This window comes from Mastigoproctus giganteus, chromosome 7 (genome assembly GCF_048544385.1).
Source record: "Mastigoproctus giganteus isolate SK-2022 chromosome 7, ASM4854438v1, whole genome shotgun sequence".
NCBI lineage: Eukaryota > Metazoa > Arthropoda > Arachnida > Uropygi > Thelyphonidae > Mastigoproctus > Mastigoproctus giganteus.
In genome coordinates, this window is record NC_143581.1 from 171,209,986 (window position 1) to 171,228,244 (window position 18,259).

At 35.8% G+C, this 18,259-nt stretch overlaps 1 protein-coding gene across 1 annotated transcript in view; it reads right to left on the bottom strand.

Moving 5' to 3' along the window:
* The window catches only part of LOC150083332 (death-associated protein kinase 1-like), a 574,715-nt gene that overhangs the window by 531,160 nt on the left and 25,296 nt on the right, over positions 1-18,259 (bottom strand). Inside the window, exon 4 of the mRNA XM_090377188.1 lies at positions 424-547. Coding sequence (XP_090233314.1) covers positions 424-547 — 124 coding nt within the window. The remainder of the gene's footprint in view (positions 1-423; positions 548-18,259) is intronic.

Sequence of the window (18,259 nt, forward strand, 5' to 3'; positions counted from 1 at the left end):
GCAACCCATGTGACATAATACATTGTGCTGCCATCTTCTCAAAACATTCAGAACTAATTTGCAGTTAGACTAAGTCCTGCACATATACTTTGATTATTTTGTCAGAAATAATGTTGGAGATCTCATAACTTGAACACACCTTGTATTTAGAAGAATTTACTGTACACAGTTTTCTGTGTACAGTAAATTCTTCTAAATCTTTGGGAGTACAAACTCCCAAATGCCTTAAAAACTCATTCCAGGTGGCTAAAATATCATGGAGAAACTCACTCAGGAACGAGTCAAATAACAATTGGTAATTATTTATTTTTTTATACACGCAAACCTAGTAACATTATGTATTACGGATAGTAAGACCAATCAATAGCCAGTTCTAAGTACTACCTGTTGTTTTTTTTACAGACCTTAAAAAATTAAACATACCAACAAATTCTGGTGTTCCCCTCATTTCTCTTATTTCACCATTTTCAAGTAACCTTTGAGAAAGACCAAAATCTATAAGCTTCACATGCTGTGACAGTCTGTTCAAAAGAAGAACGTTTTCTGGCTAGGAAATAAAAAATTTGCCAAGGTAAACAAAAGAATTGTGAAGTGTAGCAAACAAAATATATATATATATTACAGGATATTATAAAGAATAAGATAAACCTTACATATCCTTCTACTGACTAGAGTGTACAATCCCTATACAGTTTACTTTGGAGTTTCAAATTAGTGCAAAATTGCTGATAGATATAATCAGGGCTTGAAAAATATGGTCAACTTTCTGATATAAGAATTGAAGGGCATAACCACAGTGTTCTAAATAAATAAGTAGAATGCTTCACTGCATTTAATTAATATAAAAATTTATTAATCTTTTTGAAACAAACAATTACACTAAGAAAGTTAAACAAAACTACACTTTCACATTTTCATCTCTTCCTCAAGAGCTTCAAATGTGGGAAGGAAATGAAGAGTTCTTCAATTATTTGAAAAGGGGATATGTTGTATTCCAGAGAAGATAATATTAGTAATAAAAAGAAATACTTTTATTGTTGTACGGTTTTAGGCGCACAGCAACTTAGGCCATACTGTGCCATATATGTCTGTAAATTGTATGTATTCTGTGGTCAATCTTCTATTTTCAAAAAATAAATTGTTTTTTTAATACCAGTTCCATTTTTAATTTGCAACTTATTATGTCATTTATCTTTGTAAATCAGAATTTTCTTTCTGAGCTTGTTATCCACCCCCCAGGCCTGACAACATTACTCAGTTGAATAATGAAACACTGCCTGGTTGTTAGCTACCAACATCACGGTGGTTATATTATTATTAATTTTTACTTTATAGCAATTTCAATAAACATGTGCAACATTCACATAGTCTTTTGTTTTAATTAATATTATTTGAAGAGTTGTTTTTATTTTTATTTTTTTTATTTAACCACAGTTGAAGATCTTGAGGAAGAAATCTAAATGGTTCTGTTTAGGTTTCTTAGTGTAATTGTTTACACTGAGAAACTTTTTAAAACTTGTTTTAAAAAGTTAATGAATTCTTAAGTTAATTATATGCAGTGGTGCTCTATTTTAATTACAGTCAATTATCTTCAGTTCTGTCAAAGACATTTTAATTACAGTTGAAATCCAGCTTAACAACTAGTATTTTAAAAGGAAGTCTAGCAGCTGCGAGATTCAACTATCACTTTTTTGTTTTACGATCACTATGATATGTATCTTGCAAGGACTGCCACAACTTTTGACAAAGGTCAAAATAGTACTATGTACTCCTAGCACAGATGCTAAAATATCAACAGGTATTATTTTACAGAATGAATCTTATTGGTTGTAGGAGAGCAATGAAGAATAACTCAATCAAACACATCCAGCTTTCATCAGAAAATCACAAAAATTAAAGTTAATTCAAGAGCATTTTATAATTAGTTTTTCATTCAACATTTATACAATAAACTTCATCACTTTTTAATTGATTTGGACAAAAATAAATAAATATTAAATTTGCTAATTTGTGAAAACTTTTGTTTACCTTATGGAGCTTTGTTCACATGCATAATTATTGTGAGTCACATGTTTGTAACTTGGAGAGTGTCTCAACAATTTAACATATCTTAAGCTTTATAAATTTGCTTTGCTCTGGTACACTGGTAATAGCTAATACATATATCACTTATATTTAATTTAACATATAGTTAAAAGTTAATCATGTAAACAAATTTAAAAGTTTTGTATTTTCACAGTTTAATTATAAAAGGAGTGTCACTATTACAGAGTGAGGCCTCAACCAGATGGCATACTTCTGCTTGCTCAGATTAAGAACCTGAGGGGGAATAGAATCAGATTGAGGAAAGACAGTTGTAGAATAAATATGTGGAAGTTTGCCTTTAGCCAGCAGGTAGTTGATTGCTAGAACAGACTTCTGTCTGTTGTTGTGGAAGTTGATAACTTAAATAAATTTAAGTCTGAACTAGACAAACATTTGGAGTGACCTGATGGGTGAAGAGGGAAGGGTTTTTTTTTTTTTTTTTTGGCTGATGCTGTATAAGCTTGCTTTCTTGCATCATATGCCTCAACTAATGCTAATATTGAACATGGATTTTTCACAGTTGCATTTCCAGAAAAATTTGAAAATACATGTGGCATAAAAAAAATTGAACAAATTTTGAATTACTTTTTGATGATTTTTTTAAATTTTTGCATGCAGAAAGGAATTTCAAATTTTCTCACTGCTGATAAATTAAAAAACCATACACCAAATAACACAGGGTTTCCAATCAAGCAAATGAAGCTGCTATGATGCAGGAAGCACGTGCCACAACATTCTATTGCTGGTGAAATTAGCTAGCAACAAAATTTGCACTGTTCATATGTGGGGTGCACCAAGCATAAACAACTGTTTGAAGATACATCACAGCAGTGATTAAATGACTTTCTCACATAACAGCCATATAGTGCTGACCACAGAGCATATCCTAGGTCCTTGCACCACTCCCCATCAAAAAAGCAGAGACCAATGATAAACTCATCTGCCAAACTGCAACATAGTCACTTCCTATTTCTGTATCCCTTCAACAATTGTGATTAGCTGCTGCCAGTCTCACAGAACACTTTCACAAGTAATGACTTATATGAAGTGACACAATTATCGTCAGTGATAGCATTCACCAAATGCTGATAACAATCATCTTTTATCAGAGCAAATCTAATGAACAATATGCAAAATGGATGCATTTGTAATGCCACTATCCCAGTGGTGGTGAGTTTTTGAACTTTTCTTAATTCACAAGTCTCTTCCCTGTATCCTTTAACCTTTTCCAGAGTGAGTATCTTGAATATGTCTCGGCCCTGAGCAGAAAGTTTTCAAGTTTTCCACTAGTGGAGCTCTGTAGAGCGAGTTTCTTAATGAAATTTTAAAAATTTGTAAAAAAAAGAAAATTTGTAGATAAATACTTTATAAAATATCAATTTGTTCTCATTTTACTTGGTTGCCCAATATTACAGTGAAATTATTTCAAAAATTAAATTCCTAAATATCATTCACAAGACCCCTACTCTTGCAGCCTGTCTACACTGCTCAGAAAAATTCATATCTGACTGCACAATTACTCCCAGGTTTTTTTCATTCTCCACTACCTTAAGTGTAGTACTGCACAGTTGGTATGTTACTCTGGGGTTACTGCTACCGATATGCAGCACTTCGCATTTGTCAATGTTAAACTTCAGTTGCCACCTCTCGGCCCATCTGCTCAACTTTTCCAGATCCTGTTGCAGTAGCGTACCATCCTTACTGTCATTAACAACCCTACTAAAGTGCATATCATTTGTAAACTTGACATTAAGCCTGATATACCTTCATCAATATCACTGATAAATACAGAAAACAACAATCGGCCTAACATGTACCCCTGGGGGTACCACTAATAACATTAGTCCACGTAGAGCAGTATCCATTGGTTACCACCCTCTGTCTTCTCCCACTCAACCATCCCTTCATCAATAGCAGAAACTTACCCTTAAGGCCATACTGCTCCAACTTGTACAGTAGAATTCCATGTGCAATAGCATCAAAAGCTTTCCTAAAATCGAAGTATGTGATATCAAAATTATTTTTTGCATCCAGTTCCTTTGTGGCCACATCGTAGTATCTAATCAAATTGGTTAGACAAGACTTCCCTTTAACACACCCATGTTGTGTCTGAACTATAACTGCAGTTTTGTCTAGATCAGTGTTTCCAAAACTTTTTTAGTCACGGAACACTTTTCAACTCACAATATATTTACTGAACACAAGTTTAGCGGGAGCCAAAGAACTGTTTGCTAATATCTTATTACTTTACAATGCACTGTACATCAGGAACATCTTTATTTCCAACACATGTAAAGCCGAAATTCAAATAACTGTCATCACACTTTTGTTTTGGTTTTGTTTTTTTTTTTTTTTTTTTGGTTTTTTAGGAGCATTAGCAACTAAGGCCATATTGCTCCGGAAATATGCGGTAGTCATTCCCTGACCTTTCCGCATCCTCCGTATTTGGTGGTGACGGGCTCGAACCCCGGTCTAATCAAGAAGTGTGTGCTACGCACTGCTGCTCCTTCCCACCTGGCTACGGAGGCGCCTTTTTGTTTTGGTCTTTTATTAGTTGGTTCCTGTTTTTTCACTTCAAATTTTTGGGGAACAAAAGACTGTGATTGTTCATCCTCACTTTGAAGTGTTCATTTTCATCAACCACAGTTGCAATACTAGAAGTACTTGCTTTTCGTTTTAAATTTCTTTTTTTCAACCACAAATCCATGGTCATTTATTTTAATAATAACATTTCAAAATACTGATAATTATCAAAAAAAAATTTATACAAGGAAGTGAGTTTAGTTATGATATCGGTTCGCTTCCCCTTTCATTCAATCCGTGTACTCAAGGCTAAATCGTATATGAATGGCATATTAGATCACTACAAATGTTGCTACTTTTTCGTAGATGTCATTACCTCTATGCATAATTCTATATGCAAAATCAAATCAAAATAGTGTTCCACAGTCTATTTGATTATTAGTCTATGCCAGTATATTAATAACCAAAAAAAATGTTAAAAATTATGATGATACAAAAGTAGTGTACGCTATAAATATGCAAAATTTATTTATTTTATTTTATTTTTTAATTATTAATTACTATTTTTCACAGAACACTTGTTCTCATCTCATGGAACACTAGTGTTCTGTGCTGATCTAGATGATCCTGCAGTGCTTCTTTAACTAGCGACTCCATTATTTTCCCCGGAACAGAAGTTAAACTAACAGGTCTGTAATTACTAGTGTCACCTTTCAATCCTCCTTTGAGAATTGGAAATACATCTGCACATCTCATCAATGAAATCAACATTAAAAAGTCTGGATCAGGAGTTACGCATAGCCATTTCAAGAATAAAACCTAATATAAAAATGTTATGTTCACAGAAGAAAGCTCAAGTTTCTCATTAAAATAATTTTATTTTGAAGTTTTGTATGAATTTAGTATTAAATATCTTCTGTAGTATTTACATGTTTAATTATTTAATTACATGTATTATGTAATTATATACCATAATTACATGTATATTATTTAATGGAAATAAAATAAATTTTTTCACCAAGTCCTTATAGACACCCTAAAATCTGCCCCAGTTTATCTTTGTATGCAGTACAAAAATTATAATTTTCCAAGTGTGCCCTGGTGCAAAAAGGTTGTAGCTGACTTTGGCACTGACCTAGGTTAATGATTTCAGTAATTTTATTATTATTATTTAACTACCATGTGCTACAGATGTCTTTGTTATGGACATATGGCGAGATGTTGCTTTTTTGAAAGAAATTATTTATTCTTATGCCATGAACAGATAATCATATCAGGACTGTGCACATAGGTAGATGAAGCCTTCCTGTGCAAACTGTTTTGTTACAAATTGTTGGAGAAATGGATGTGTTGATTCCCTAGGTGGAATTGAATGTATTCAGTGTTTCTCTTTTCTTTTTCTGACTAGATTTCTTATTTTCTTTTGTCTTTCCTGGCTTCCCTACACTTTTCTTCACATTACTATAATGTTTTTGTCATCAGAACATTGAGCAGCTCTGTCAGCTTTGGCACTAGACAGCAAATCTCTGGATTGGCTCCACATGCCAGAGATGGGAACTAGCTCATGGCACCTCGCTGTGGTGAGCTAGGCACAGTGGCCAGTCACTCAACATGAACAACATAATCCAACCCATTACGATATACTTATGCCACGCCATTACGCTGATTGGCCTTCATCTGTATGGTAACTAAACAAAAAACATGCAGAGTTGCCGCAGTTTGGTTGGGAGTGCAAAAGACGTAGCCCAGTGGTCAGGAGTGAGGGTGCATAGCACGCATTCCTTGAGTGGACTGGGGTTCAAGCCCGTGACTACTAAATAAGATAAATATTTATTGTATTAATTGTAAACTCTACTGACTTGGTTGTCATGTCTGAGTATAAACAGAAAATTTATTTATTTATTTTATAAACTTGAAAAAAATGTACATAAATGCTTCAAAATATTAATGTCCTTATTTTGATTTTATTGCCCAACTAGAGTAAAATTTTCAAAAATCAAATCAGTTTTTTTGAAAAACTGGTAAAAAAAATTGCAAATAAAATCCATCACTACTTTTTCATGCAACAACATCCTCTATATCTATTATGTATTAATTGATTTAGTTTTATCGAATGCTAGATCTGAATTCCACAGAAGTTCTTCAATTTTGGCTTTTGTAAGCCCAAATTAGACATATTAAATCAACCGATTGGAAGGAAAATTGTTTTGCAATTTTTTTCATTAAATTAAATTTTTTACTTAATTTTTAATTGTGTTAAATTGATTTTTAATTGTGTTCATTTGATTTTTAATTATTTTTTACTGTAATGTAAGATTTTTGATTTTAATTGTTTTCGTTTTAATTTATGGAGAGTATCATATGGAAGTGTTCTACGTATCATATTGAGGTAAACTTCTCTTATTTTTACAAATAAATCAACAGGTGTGATCCTCTTCTGCAATTTTCAGAGCTATTTTTATGCCATCATCTATTATCAACTATCTACAATTACCTGGAAACAAGTAAGAGATGGCAGCACATACTAGAAAAATATCAAGGCAATTCACATATAGGTCACTTCATTGTTTGAAGCGACCTTCAAAATATAGATCTAGGTACATATGAGGGGGTGATCAACAACTCATAGAAATAACAGGATGGCAACAGCAAAAGTATTTTTATTTTTCATCAGTCTCCTGCAACACTAATATACCTTTCCCTAGGACATTATAAGGCTTTAATTCATGTCAAAAAAAAAAAAAAAAAAAAAAAAAATTGTGGTTAACTATCTAACCAGGCATCCACCACAACAGAATCATCTGGAAATTCCATACCTCAAAGGTATTTCTTTAGATTTGGGAATATATGGAAGTCACTGGGGGTCAAATAAATTCCCGGTCTGGCGCTGTTGCAGTCTTATTCGATGAGTTTGAAAATAAATAGAAGTAGTATGTTGTAATTCAAACTTCCTCCAATAGGTTGGGGTACAGAGATCGTCCAATAGGCTGACAGGTTGCAAGTAACAACCAGTTTTTTTAGTAGCATTAACATTCCATGTCATCATTTTGCAATAGAGCAATGAATGAATATCAAATCTTGCTTTAAACTGGGAAAATCTGCAACAGAAACATACGAAATGTTAAAAACTGTTTATGGTGATGAAACATTAAGTCATAGCGGAATATTTGAAAGGTATAAGCGGTTTAAAAACAGATGTGAACAATGACTCAAGAAGTGGGCATCCGTCAATCCCTCAAAATGAGGAGAGAGAAAGATTTGCAGAAACACGAAAGAGTTATAAAGATTTGCAGAAAAATGAAAAGGTGTGGTGTGTTTTTTCTTTGCCACAAGGATAAGGAAAAACACACCTTTTTGTCAAATGTATTCAGGATCGTTCTGAAAGACCGATCTTGAATACATTTACATGTATATATTGATACTACACAGATACTACATTTCTTTAGGACAGCTAGAGAAAAACTCTGCTACCAACTGCAAAATTTTCCCATGCGAGAAACATGGGAAAATATAAAAATTCCGAATAGTAAAAAATCCGAATAGTTTTATTTTACACGAGCCAATTTTCTCTACTAGCGCTGCCTACTTTAAAAGAAAGAATAGTTTTATTTTACACAAATAAGATAGCATTCGACGTGTACTGGCTTACCTGCTCATGATCAAACATGGACTACATTTCTTTAGGACAGCTAGAGAAAAACTCTGTTACAAATTGCAAAATTTTCGCAATTGGTACTGCTAGTTTTAATTTACACGTATTCCCATACAATTGCTCACTGTTATAACAAGCATACCACACGGATATACTGTACAAATTTTGGTAATTATGCAAACATACAAACATTCTTAATTGCTTGGGTAGACGAAAAACTCAATTCTTGGAAAAGACAAAAATGAAAGTGGCAACTTAGCTTTTATAACCACCCGCATCAGATTATGACCTAACCTTGTCCTTTCGTGGACAGAGGCTATACAATAGTGCATTGGCATTCCGCTTCTAATTTCTATGATCACATTACCCTATTTACAGATAGTCTGGCCGACCGGGCTAGTAGGTAAAGTACCTGCCTGGCAACCCAAAGGTCGCGGGTTCGATTCCCGCCTCGGGCTTGGATCAAAGTACTGCAAAAACCTTGGGAGGTGCAATATGGCCACAGAAGCCGATGCGCCAACAACTACCAAATCAAAAAATCAATCACAGATAGTCTTGTATTCACTGAACCATAAATTTATTTCAGTACTTCTAAGAATTTTGGAAACAATAATTGTTTGTATGCATATCACTTTACTGTGATTTTAAAGTAAAATCAGTTATAAACTAACTCTTCCTTCGGAAACATGTCTACTAATAAAAGAAAGTGTCTCTCGATTCGCAAAAAAGTCAATTATTCATGAGTTGGAAAGTGGTGCAAAAAACGTTGAAGTGTCTAAAAAGTTTTCTTTGTCCTCTTCAACAGTATCGACATTGTGAAAGAATAAACATGTTTACATATTGGCACTGGAAAAGAACATAACCGAAAAAAAAAAAAAAATTTAGGAAGTGCAAGGTTACAAACATCAAAGAAGCATTGCTTCAATGGGTCACTACACAAAGAAGTGCTGGATTTTCAATAGACGGTCTCATCTTGAAGGCTCAGGTAGAAAAATTTGCTAAACAATTTGGACACGACGATTCTGTATATAACGACAGTTGGCTAGACCGATTTAAAAACCGACATAATATCATTTATGCAAATATTAGTGGAGAATCTCGATCTGCAGATCCAATAATGGTAAATGAATGGATTGACCGTGTTTGAGCAGAAATCAGAAAGATTTCAATGATGAAGACATATACAACACCGACGAAACGGGAAATAGTGTTTATTATTAATTAGTATTGTTTTTAATTACAGAGTGTGTTTAGTTTAATTACAGAGTGTGTTAATAAATTGTGTTTAGTATTAAGTGTATGGTTTTAAAATTACAGACAAATAAATTGTTTAATATTAAGTGTACTGTACTTTATACAAGCATACCCCAGGCTCCTGAGCTGGATATCATCATTCTTCTCTTTCTTGGTGATTCCCTTTTATTTCTCTCTCTCTCTCTCTCTCTCTCTCTCTCTCTCTCTCTCTCTCTCTCTCTCTCTCTCTCTCTCTCTCTCTCTCTCTCTCGGTAATTCAGAAATTTTTTTTTTGTTGGCTGGTGCAGCATAAGCCTCAGGCTTCCTTGCACCATATGGTTAATAATAATAATAATGGCTAAGGTAAAGGAAGCCAACATGAGAACCACGGGAAACTTCTGGAAACTTTTACTGGACAAACTCATTTCTCTCTACCGCAGTTTCTCCCTGTATTCTAGGTAAACAGATGGTGTGTGTTATTGGTAGTGGCAGTAGAAGTCAATAATGGTGTATTGATTAGTTTTTTCTCATTATTAAAAGCAATCTGCTTTTAATAATGAGAAAAATAGAGAAAATAGATTTCATGAGTGGGCTGAAATCTACTTACGGGTACACCCTTCAGACTGCCTCAATCGTAGGGTGTTTATTCTCTCCTTCCCGCTGTTTTAAAATAGGAAAACAAACTTCTACTGCCACTACCAATAACACGCACCATCTGTAGAAGTCGTTTTGCTATTTTAAAACAGTGGGAAGTTGGAATAAACACCCTAAGACTGAGGCAGTCTGGAGGGTGTACCCGTAAGTAAATTTCAGCTGCAAAGGCATTAACACTCATGAACTCCAATAATCTGCTTTTAATAATGAGAAAAAACTAATCAATACATCGTTATTGACTTATACTGCCGCTACCGATAACATGCACCATCTGTTTACCAAGACTGTAGGGAGAAACTGTGGTAGAGGGAAACGAGTTTGTCCGGTAAAAGTTTCTTGAAGTTTCCCGTGGTTCTCGTGTTCACTTTCTTTACCTTCGCCTATTTGTATTAATATTATTATTTAAAAACTTTTACCGGACAAACTCATTTCTCGCTACCACAGTTTCTCCCTACAGTCTCGCTAAACAGATGGTGCGTGTTATCAGCAGCGGCAGTATAAGTCGATAATGATGTATTGATTAGTTTTTTCTCATTATTAAAAGCAGATTATTGGAGTTCGTGGGTGTAATGCCTTTGCAGCTGAAATTTACTTACAGGTACACCCTCCAGACTGCCTAAGTCTTAGGGTGTTTATTCCCCCTTCCTGCTGTTTTAAAATAGGAAAACAACTTCCACAGATGGTGCGTGTTATCGGTAGTGGCAGTAGAAGCTTGTTTTAAAACAGCAGGAAGGAGAGGATAAACACCCTGCTCAAACCATTCAAGGCCTTCATCCAAGCACTGGAGCTTAAGTAGTCAATGAGCAATTTATTCACCTTTAAAGCAACCATGGGTTCTTGCTTTTACCAATCACCAAAAGCTTTTCTTTGTTACCAGACATACTTGCACAGCACAATATTGTCACACATTCGAAGGAACATGTGACAATCTTGTGCCTTTTGCATTCTCATTTTTGAATAATAAAGTATGTTCAGGCAAGGCATGATAGTAAAGTCATGATTTCATCTGCATTCTACACATTATATGGTGAAAATTTGGAAACATACACCAGTCATCTTAAATCCTTTCAGCTGATAAGAAATTAGCATATTTTTGCTCACCATGCATCCATTTATAAACAATGTTTTTCTGCTTTTCCCAACAGTGACACCATCACTCCATTGCAATAACAGACTTTCTCCATTTTCTTAGCCAGTTTTTCTGCTACATTGATGGGATCCATTGATGGGATCGTCAATGCAGACATTTCATTTGCAAACAACAGAAAATCCAGGTTTTAATGTTGATTCCACCTGATTACCTTTACCACTCACTACAATTTCTCTTACAGTTCAAACTTTTATTTTGTTTTACAGCCCTCTCAAACTATATCTCTTCTTAGTCCATGGGTACTTCCCCTGGACTCAGGGGAGGTACTGGACTGGAGATGTGCAAATGTGACCCCAATCCACAAAGGAGAATCAAAGGAGACACGGGTAATTACAGACCTGTTAGTTCAACTTCTGTTCCAGGGAAATTAATGGAGGCACTGGTTAAAGAAGCATTGCACGATCATCTAGACAAGACTTCAGTTATAGCTTGGATACAGCATGGGTTTGTTAAGGGGAAGTCTTGTCTGACTGATTGCATTTGATTGGATAATATGATGTAATCACAAAGGAACTGGATGCAAAGAATAACTTTGATATCATATATTTGGATCTTAGAAAGGCCTTTGATACTGTTGCACATGGAAGACTGCTGTACAAATTGGAGCAGTGTGGCATTGGAGGCAAATTGTTGCTATGGATAAAGGGATGGTTGAGTGGGAGTGGTAATCAATGGACACTGCTCTTCATGGACTAATGTTATTAGTCGAGTCCCTCAGGGTTCAGTGTTGGGTCCATTGTTGTTGTTTTCTGTATTTATAAATGATATTGATGATGGTATATCAGGTTTAATGGCCAAGTTTGCAGAAGATTGGCAGGGTTGTTAATGACAGTACACTGCTGCAACAGGATCTAGGAAAGTTGAGCAGATGAGCTGAGAGGTGAAAAATGAAGTTTAACATTGACAAATGTAAAGTACTACATATGGGAAGCAGTAATCCCAGAGTAACGTATCAACTCTGTAGTACCACACTGACAGTGGTAACGTATCACTCTGTAGTACCACACTGACAGTGGTAGAGAATGAAAAGGACCTGGGGGTACTTGTGCAGGCAGATATGAAGTTTTCTGAGCACTGCAGACAGCCTACAAGAGTAGCTCATGGTGTCTTGTCAATGATATACAGGAATTTTTCTGGAAGGGATAAGGAGGTGATTATCCCCTTGTATAAGGCAATGGTCAGGCCACACCTTGAGTACTGTATACAGGTCTGGAGGCCTCATTTTAAGAAGAATGTAGAGCTGTTGGAACGAGTACAGAGAAGGGCAACAAGATTAGTGAATGGAACAAAGGGTTGCTCTTATGAAGAAAGGCTTAAGTTTTGCAAATTACGGTGTCTGGAGACTAGGCACCTGCGAGGTGACCTGATTGAGGTGTATAAAGCCTTGAATGGTTTGAGCATGCTCAATGCCGATGGGATTCTTCCTCTTGCTCAGAATAATCACCTGAGACGGCATAAATTCAAATTCAGGAAAGACAGTTGTAGGATAGATGTGCGGAAGTTGCCTTTAGCCAGTGTGTGGTTGATTGCTGGAACAAACTTCCATCTGTTGTTGTAGAAGTTGATAGCTTAAATAAATTCAAGGCAGAACTAGGCAAACATTTGGAGCGAGCGGACAGGTGAAATGAGAAGGGTGTGTGTGTGTGTGTGTGTGTGTGTGTGTGTGTGTGTGTGTGTGTTTATTGGCTGATGCTATATAAGCTTGCTTTCTTGCATTATGTGCCTTTTGCTAATGGCACCCTATGTAAAAGTGGCCTAGATAAGAAAAATATTGCATTTGGTGGAGATAATTGTAACACCATGTTTGGAAGAGTGCGGAGATACAATGGGAATAATGTATTTTCAAATTTACAAAGATTATTTGGTCGATCACTAATAGGAGTGGGCTGCCCTGTTCACATTCTGCATAACTGTATCCAGCATGAAGCAGATGCAATTAATGTAGATACTGACTTCACTGTTCTTAAGATTTTTAATTATTTCAGTGTCTATACTGTACGTGTTGAAAACCTAAAAAAATTATGCGAATTTACAGGGGTTACCTATAAAAAACTTCTGTATCACAGCAGAACAAGCTGGCTTTCTCTATTACCTGCAATTGAAAGAATTATAAGTATTTATCCAACCCTAAGGTCTTTCTTTTTGTCTCAAGAAATCCCCCAAGATTTTAAAACTTTTCTTTGAAGATGAGTTTAGTGAAACTTCTCTTGTTCACATATAATGAGCATTGAAATTCACATATAATGAGAATTGAAAGGAATGACAATTCTTTAATAGAAGTTATTGAAGCTCTTGCTCCCGTAAGGGTTTGTTTGTTGTTTGGTTTTTAGGAGCATTAGCAACTAAGGCCATATTGCTCTAGGATATGCGGTGGTCATTCCCTGAACTTTCCGCATCCTCCGTATTTGGTGGTGATGGGCTCGAACCCCGGTCTAATCAAGAAGCGTGTACTACGCACTGCTGCTCCTTCCCACCTGGCTACGGAGGCGCCATTCTCCCGTAAGGGATATTCTGTCAGAAAGAAGTAAATGTTAGTTAATTTCCCTCAAAGTGAAGGAAATTTAAGGGTTTGTTTGTTGTTTGGTTTTTAGGAGCATTAGCAACTAAGGCCATATTGCTCTAGGATATGCGGTGGTCATTCCCTGAACTTTCCGCATCCTCCGTATTTGGTGGTGATGGGCTCGAACCCCGGTCTAATCAAGAAGCGTGTACTACGCAATGCTACTCCTTCCCACCTGGCTACGGAGGCGCCATGCTCCTGTAAGGGATATTCTGTCAGAAAGAAGTAAATGTTAGTTAATTTCCCTCAAAGTGAAGGAAATGTTGAAGAAGAGGCAAGAAGAAGAAGGATATACAGAGAAATGTGGAGTTTTCAGAAGTTATATCCAGAACTTATATTCATCATGCACTGAATACTTGGACATGTGGTTGAAACCACTGGAAGAAGTTTCTTCATTCAGGTGGATGTCTTTAAGAAAGCCACTTGAATGGGATAGTGTGGTTTCAACAATTAGGTACCTTCATACAAAAGGAGTGTGTGTAGATGATGTGAAGTGCTTTGATCAGTTTTGTAATTAAAAAAAAAAAAAAAATTCATAGCAGAAATTAAGGATACTTGTAATGTAAGATGGGCTAATTATTTTAGCCACTGTAAGAATAAAGAGTTTTTCACAGAGCTGTTAATAATTGCTCAATTTTTCTTTTCCATACCACCACATAATGCATTTATTGAAAGACTGTTTTCAATGATGGAGATGCAGTGGTCTAAGGATAGAAATTCATTTACTGTAGATTCGATTAAGGGACTAATGCTTACAAAATTCAATTTTAGTGACATGCTATGTAAAGATTTCCATTCATATTTATCCAAAAACACAGATTTACAGAGAAAAATTACATCAGTGGAAAAATAAAAAAGAAATGTAGAGAACAGCAAATAAATTACACTGAGGAAAAAAAAGTATTTTTTTCATTCATACCATAATTAAATTTTTTGTGTATCATTTTTTACGAATTAAGAAAATCACATAAAATGGCAAGCATGAATTCTATTAATTTAAGGGATTTGAGCTATTCAATTAAAATGTTTAACATGTTATTACTTTGCCAGTGAGTGCCTTGCATTATTTAGTTTTTTGAAAAGACTGCAAGAGAATGTAAGCTATGTTTTGGTAAAATAGGGAAAGGCATCCTCAAAAGTCTGGATTTTTCTGCCTAAATGTCCTCATTATTAAGGTTAGAGAGGTGGCAAGCCCTATCTGAGGAGGATCTTTGCCACTGATGCAGCTTTGTCTCCGATGGTGATTATTTGTTTGTCCCAAGTTAATTTGCAGTTGAGCCAGGTTCACAAGAATTTTGTATCATTGACCATTTGCAGATTATTAGCCTTGTAACTTACGAGTATTTTGGAGTCAAAGTCTAGGGATTTATTCCTTGTCCTGAAGATCACGTATTTTGATTTTCTGGGTTTGAGAATAAGCTGATTTTTATTGAGCCGTTCCACCAGTGTAGTGAGCAATATAGTTGTTTTGATTTGAAGTAGGCTGGAATCTTTGTTAACAGAATTGAGATATCATTTCCATATGCAAATAGGTGATTTTATGGAAGAATGTTTAGAATCTTGTTGATGAACAAAATGAAAATAGCCAGTCTCAGGAGAGAGTCCTGAGGGACTTTTCCATACGATTTACTGATGTTAGAAAAGAATATGGCTAATTTTAACAATGAAAGAATGATCGCATAGCCAACTGCACAAGAGTTGGTTGATATTTCCTCTTAAACCTTATTGGTATAGTTTACACAGAAGTACTTGATGACTGGTGGAGTCAGAGGCTTTTGAAAGGTCAAGGAACAAAGCCGTCATATAGTAGTCCACTTCAAGATTGTCAGTGATCCTAGAACAGAAATCAGCAATTTCTAGGTCAGTAGATTTCTTTAGGATCTAGGCATATTGCTGTGGATGAATTACTTGTTTGCTCTGTAATTTTTGTCTATTTTTTTCAAGTAATTTTGTGAAGGTCAAAGTTAAGGCAATTGGATGGAAAGTTGATAATACATTTCACATTATAGCATCCTTGGGAACTGGAATGAAGACAGTTTTCTTTTTTTAAGTTGATATGGAAACGTTCCAGATTGAAATAAAATGTTAAAAATATGTACTAATGGTTCCAGAATTAAGATAAGAATACATTTGAAAATAGTGGAGATAACTCTGTCAGAGCCAGGTGTGCCTCTTTCTTTCATCAGTTTCCCAGCAGTTAGTATCACTTGATCAGTTTATATTGCAATTATAAGTGTTTTTCACCAACCAATAATAAAATAAAATAATAAAATAAAACACGGAAACTAAATTTTGAAAACTATGTTTACTACTATATTAAAAATAACTTGGCAACTAAAAAGGATAAAATACATAAAAAATATATATATACATCAAATAAAATGCATTAAAATACCAGGTTAAAAGCGATAAAACCGACCGTAGCTTTCGAAGGCTCAGCCTTCTTCCTCAGTGGTGGCTTCCTGGTACTGCGGTGCATCTTAAGTACCAGCAGGTTTATCTAAATCACATGTTTATCACCACGTGTACTCCTATGTACTGGGACCGGAAGCGGCTCGGGAGCGCGTCATACAAAATCGTTCATCCCTTCTGAGGATCGTAGCCTCAAAGAGGGGATGAATTCGCAAACCTTTGTCCCTATTAATATTCTCTGTTGAATTAATCCGCAAACTCTCGAGCCACTTGCGGTCCCAGAACCTATGCGCCCGATCAGTGATGATAGCTTCATCCGGGGAAATCTGGTGTTGCTTCTCCCAAAAATGTTCGGCCACGGCGGACTTGTTATAATCTGCATTTCTTATTGCCCTTGTGTGCTCCCCCAGACGTTCATTGAGATGGCGCTTTGCTTCCCCCTCTGTTGTTATGTGGGGGAAACAAAGCGCCATCTCAAAGAACGTCTGGGGGAGCACACAAGGGCAATAAGAAATGCAGATTATAACAAGTCCGCCGTGGCCGAACATTTTTGGGAGAAGCAACACCAGATTTCCCCGGATGAAGCTATCATCACTGATCGGGCGCATAGGTTCTGGGACCGCAAGTGGCTCGAGAGTTTGCAGATTAATTCAACAGAGAATATTAATAGGGACAAAGGTTTGCGAATTCATCCCCTCTTTGAGGCTACGATCCTCAGAAGGGATGAACGATTTTGTATGACGCGCTCCCGAGCCGCTTCCGGTCCCAGTACATAGGAGTACACGTGGTGATAAACATGTGATTTAGATAAACCTGCTGGTACTTAAGATGCACCGCAGTACCAGGAAGCCACTGCTGAGGAAGAAGGCTGGAGCCTTCGAAAGCTACGGTCGGTTTTATCGCTTTTAACGCGGTATTTTAATGCATTTTATTTGATGTATATATATATATTTTTTATGTATTTTATCCTTTTTAGTTGCCAAGTTATTTTTAATATAGTAGTAAACATAGTTTTCAAAATTTAGTTTCCGTGTTTTATTTTATTATTTTATTTTATTATTGGTTGGTGAAAAACACTTATAATTGCAATATGAATTTACCCAACCCCAGAGGCCTGTTTGAAGAATCACTTGATCAGTGCCTGGGGCAAAGTAAAAAGAATCTCTAATTGCAAAGGAGAGGCCAGAGATTTGCCAGTCTTCAAAGAGCTCCTCCTCCATACTCGAAGGGAAGTGATTGCAGAAAGCTTCAGCCTTTTCAAGGTCATCTGTTATCATTGATCCATATAATTCAACATCACTGATATTGTGTTTTGTTTTGACTTCCTATCAGGTAAAAGAGGCACTGCTCCTGCAAGTTCCCCTCTCAAAAAAAATTTCTAATTTCTTTCTGAATGCAGTCGGTTACACTATTTGTATAAGATATCTATCCATGTCAACTGTCAGCTGTTTTCTCTTTGCTGCACTCACTGAACTGTCTCATTTTTTTTTAGCATGTTTTTGATTTCATTTGAGAAGGGCATGTCCTTCTGCAGAGCTATTAAACCTTTGTGCATAGAAGAATGCAGCTTTCAAAGCATTCAATGAAGGATATAAAGAAAACAGTAGCTACAATATTAGTCCTCTTCAGAGGGAGGCTGAGGTCACAAATCTAGATGAACGGGTGGTTTCAAGCATTTTCTTCTCTTTAGCCTCAGCAACTATGAAAATGGGACAATGATCAGATATGGAACTGCCAAGGATTGCATGCATTACTGGGCAGTCACCTATTATGAAATCAAGAAGAAAGTCCGGGATTATCCTAACCTTGCTGGGATTGAGATATCAATAAATACTGAAAATCCACTTAAAGTAACGTTATAGACATCCTGCGCCTGAGAGGATGACTATTTAAAAGATTAACATTGTAGTCTCCAAGCAAAAGAAGGCTTATGGATTTTTTTTCCGGGAGTGAAAGAATGTGGTCAAAAGTTTCTAGGAATCTGTCTATT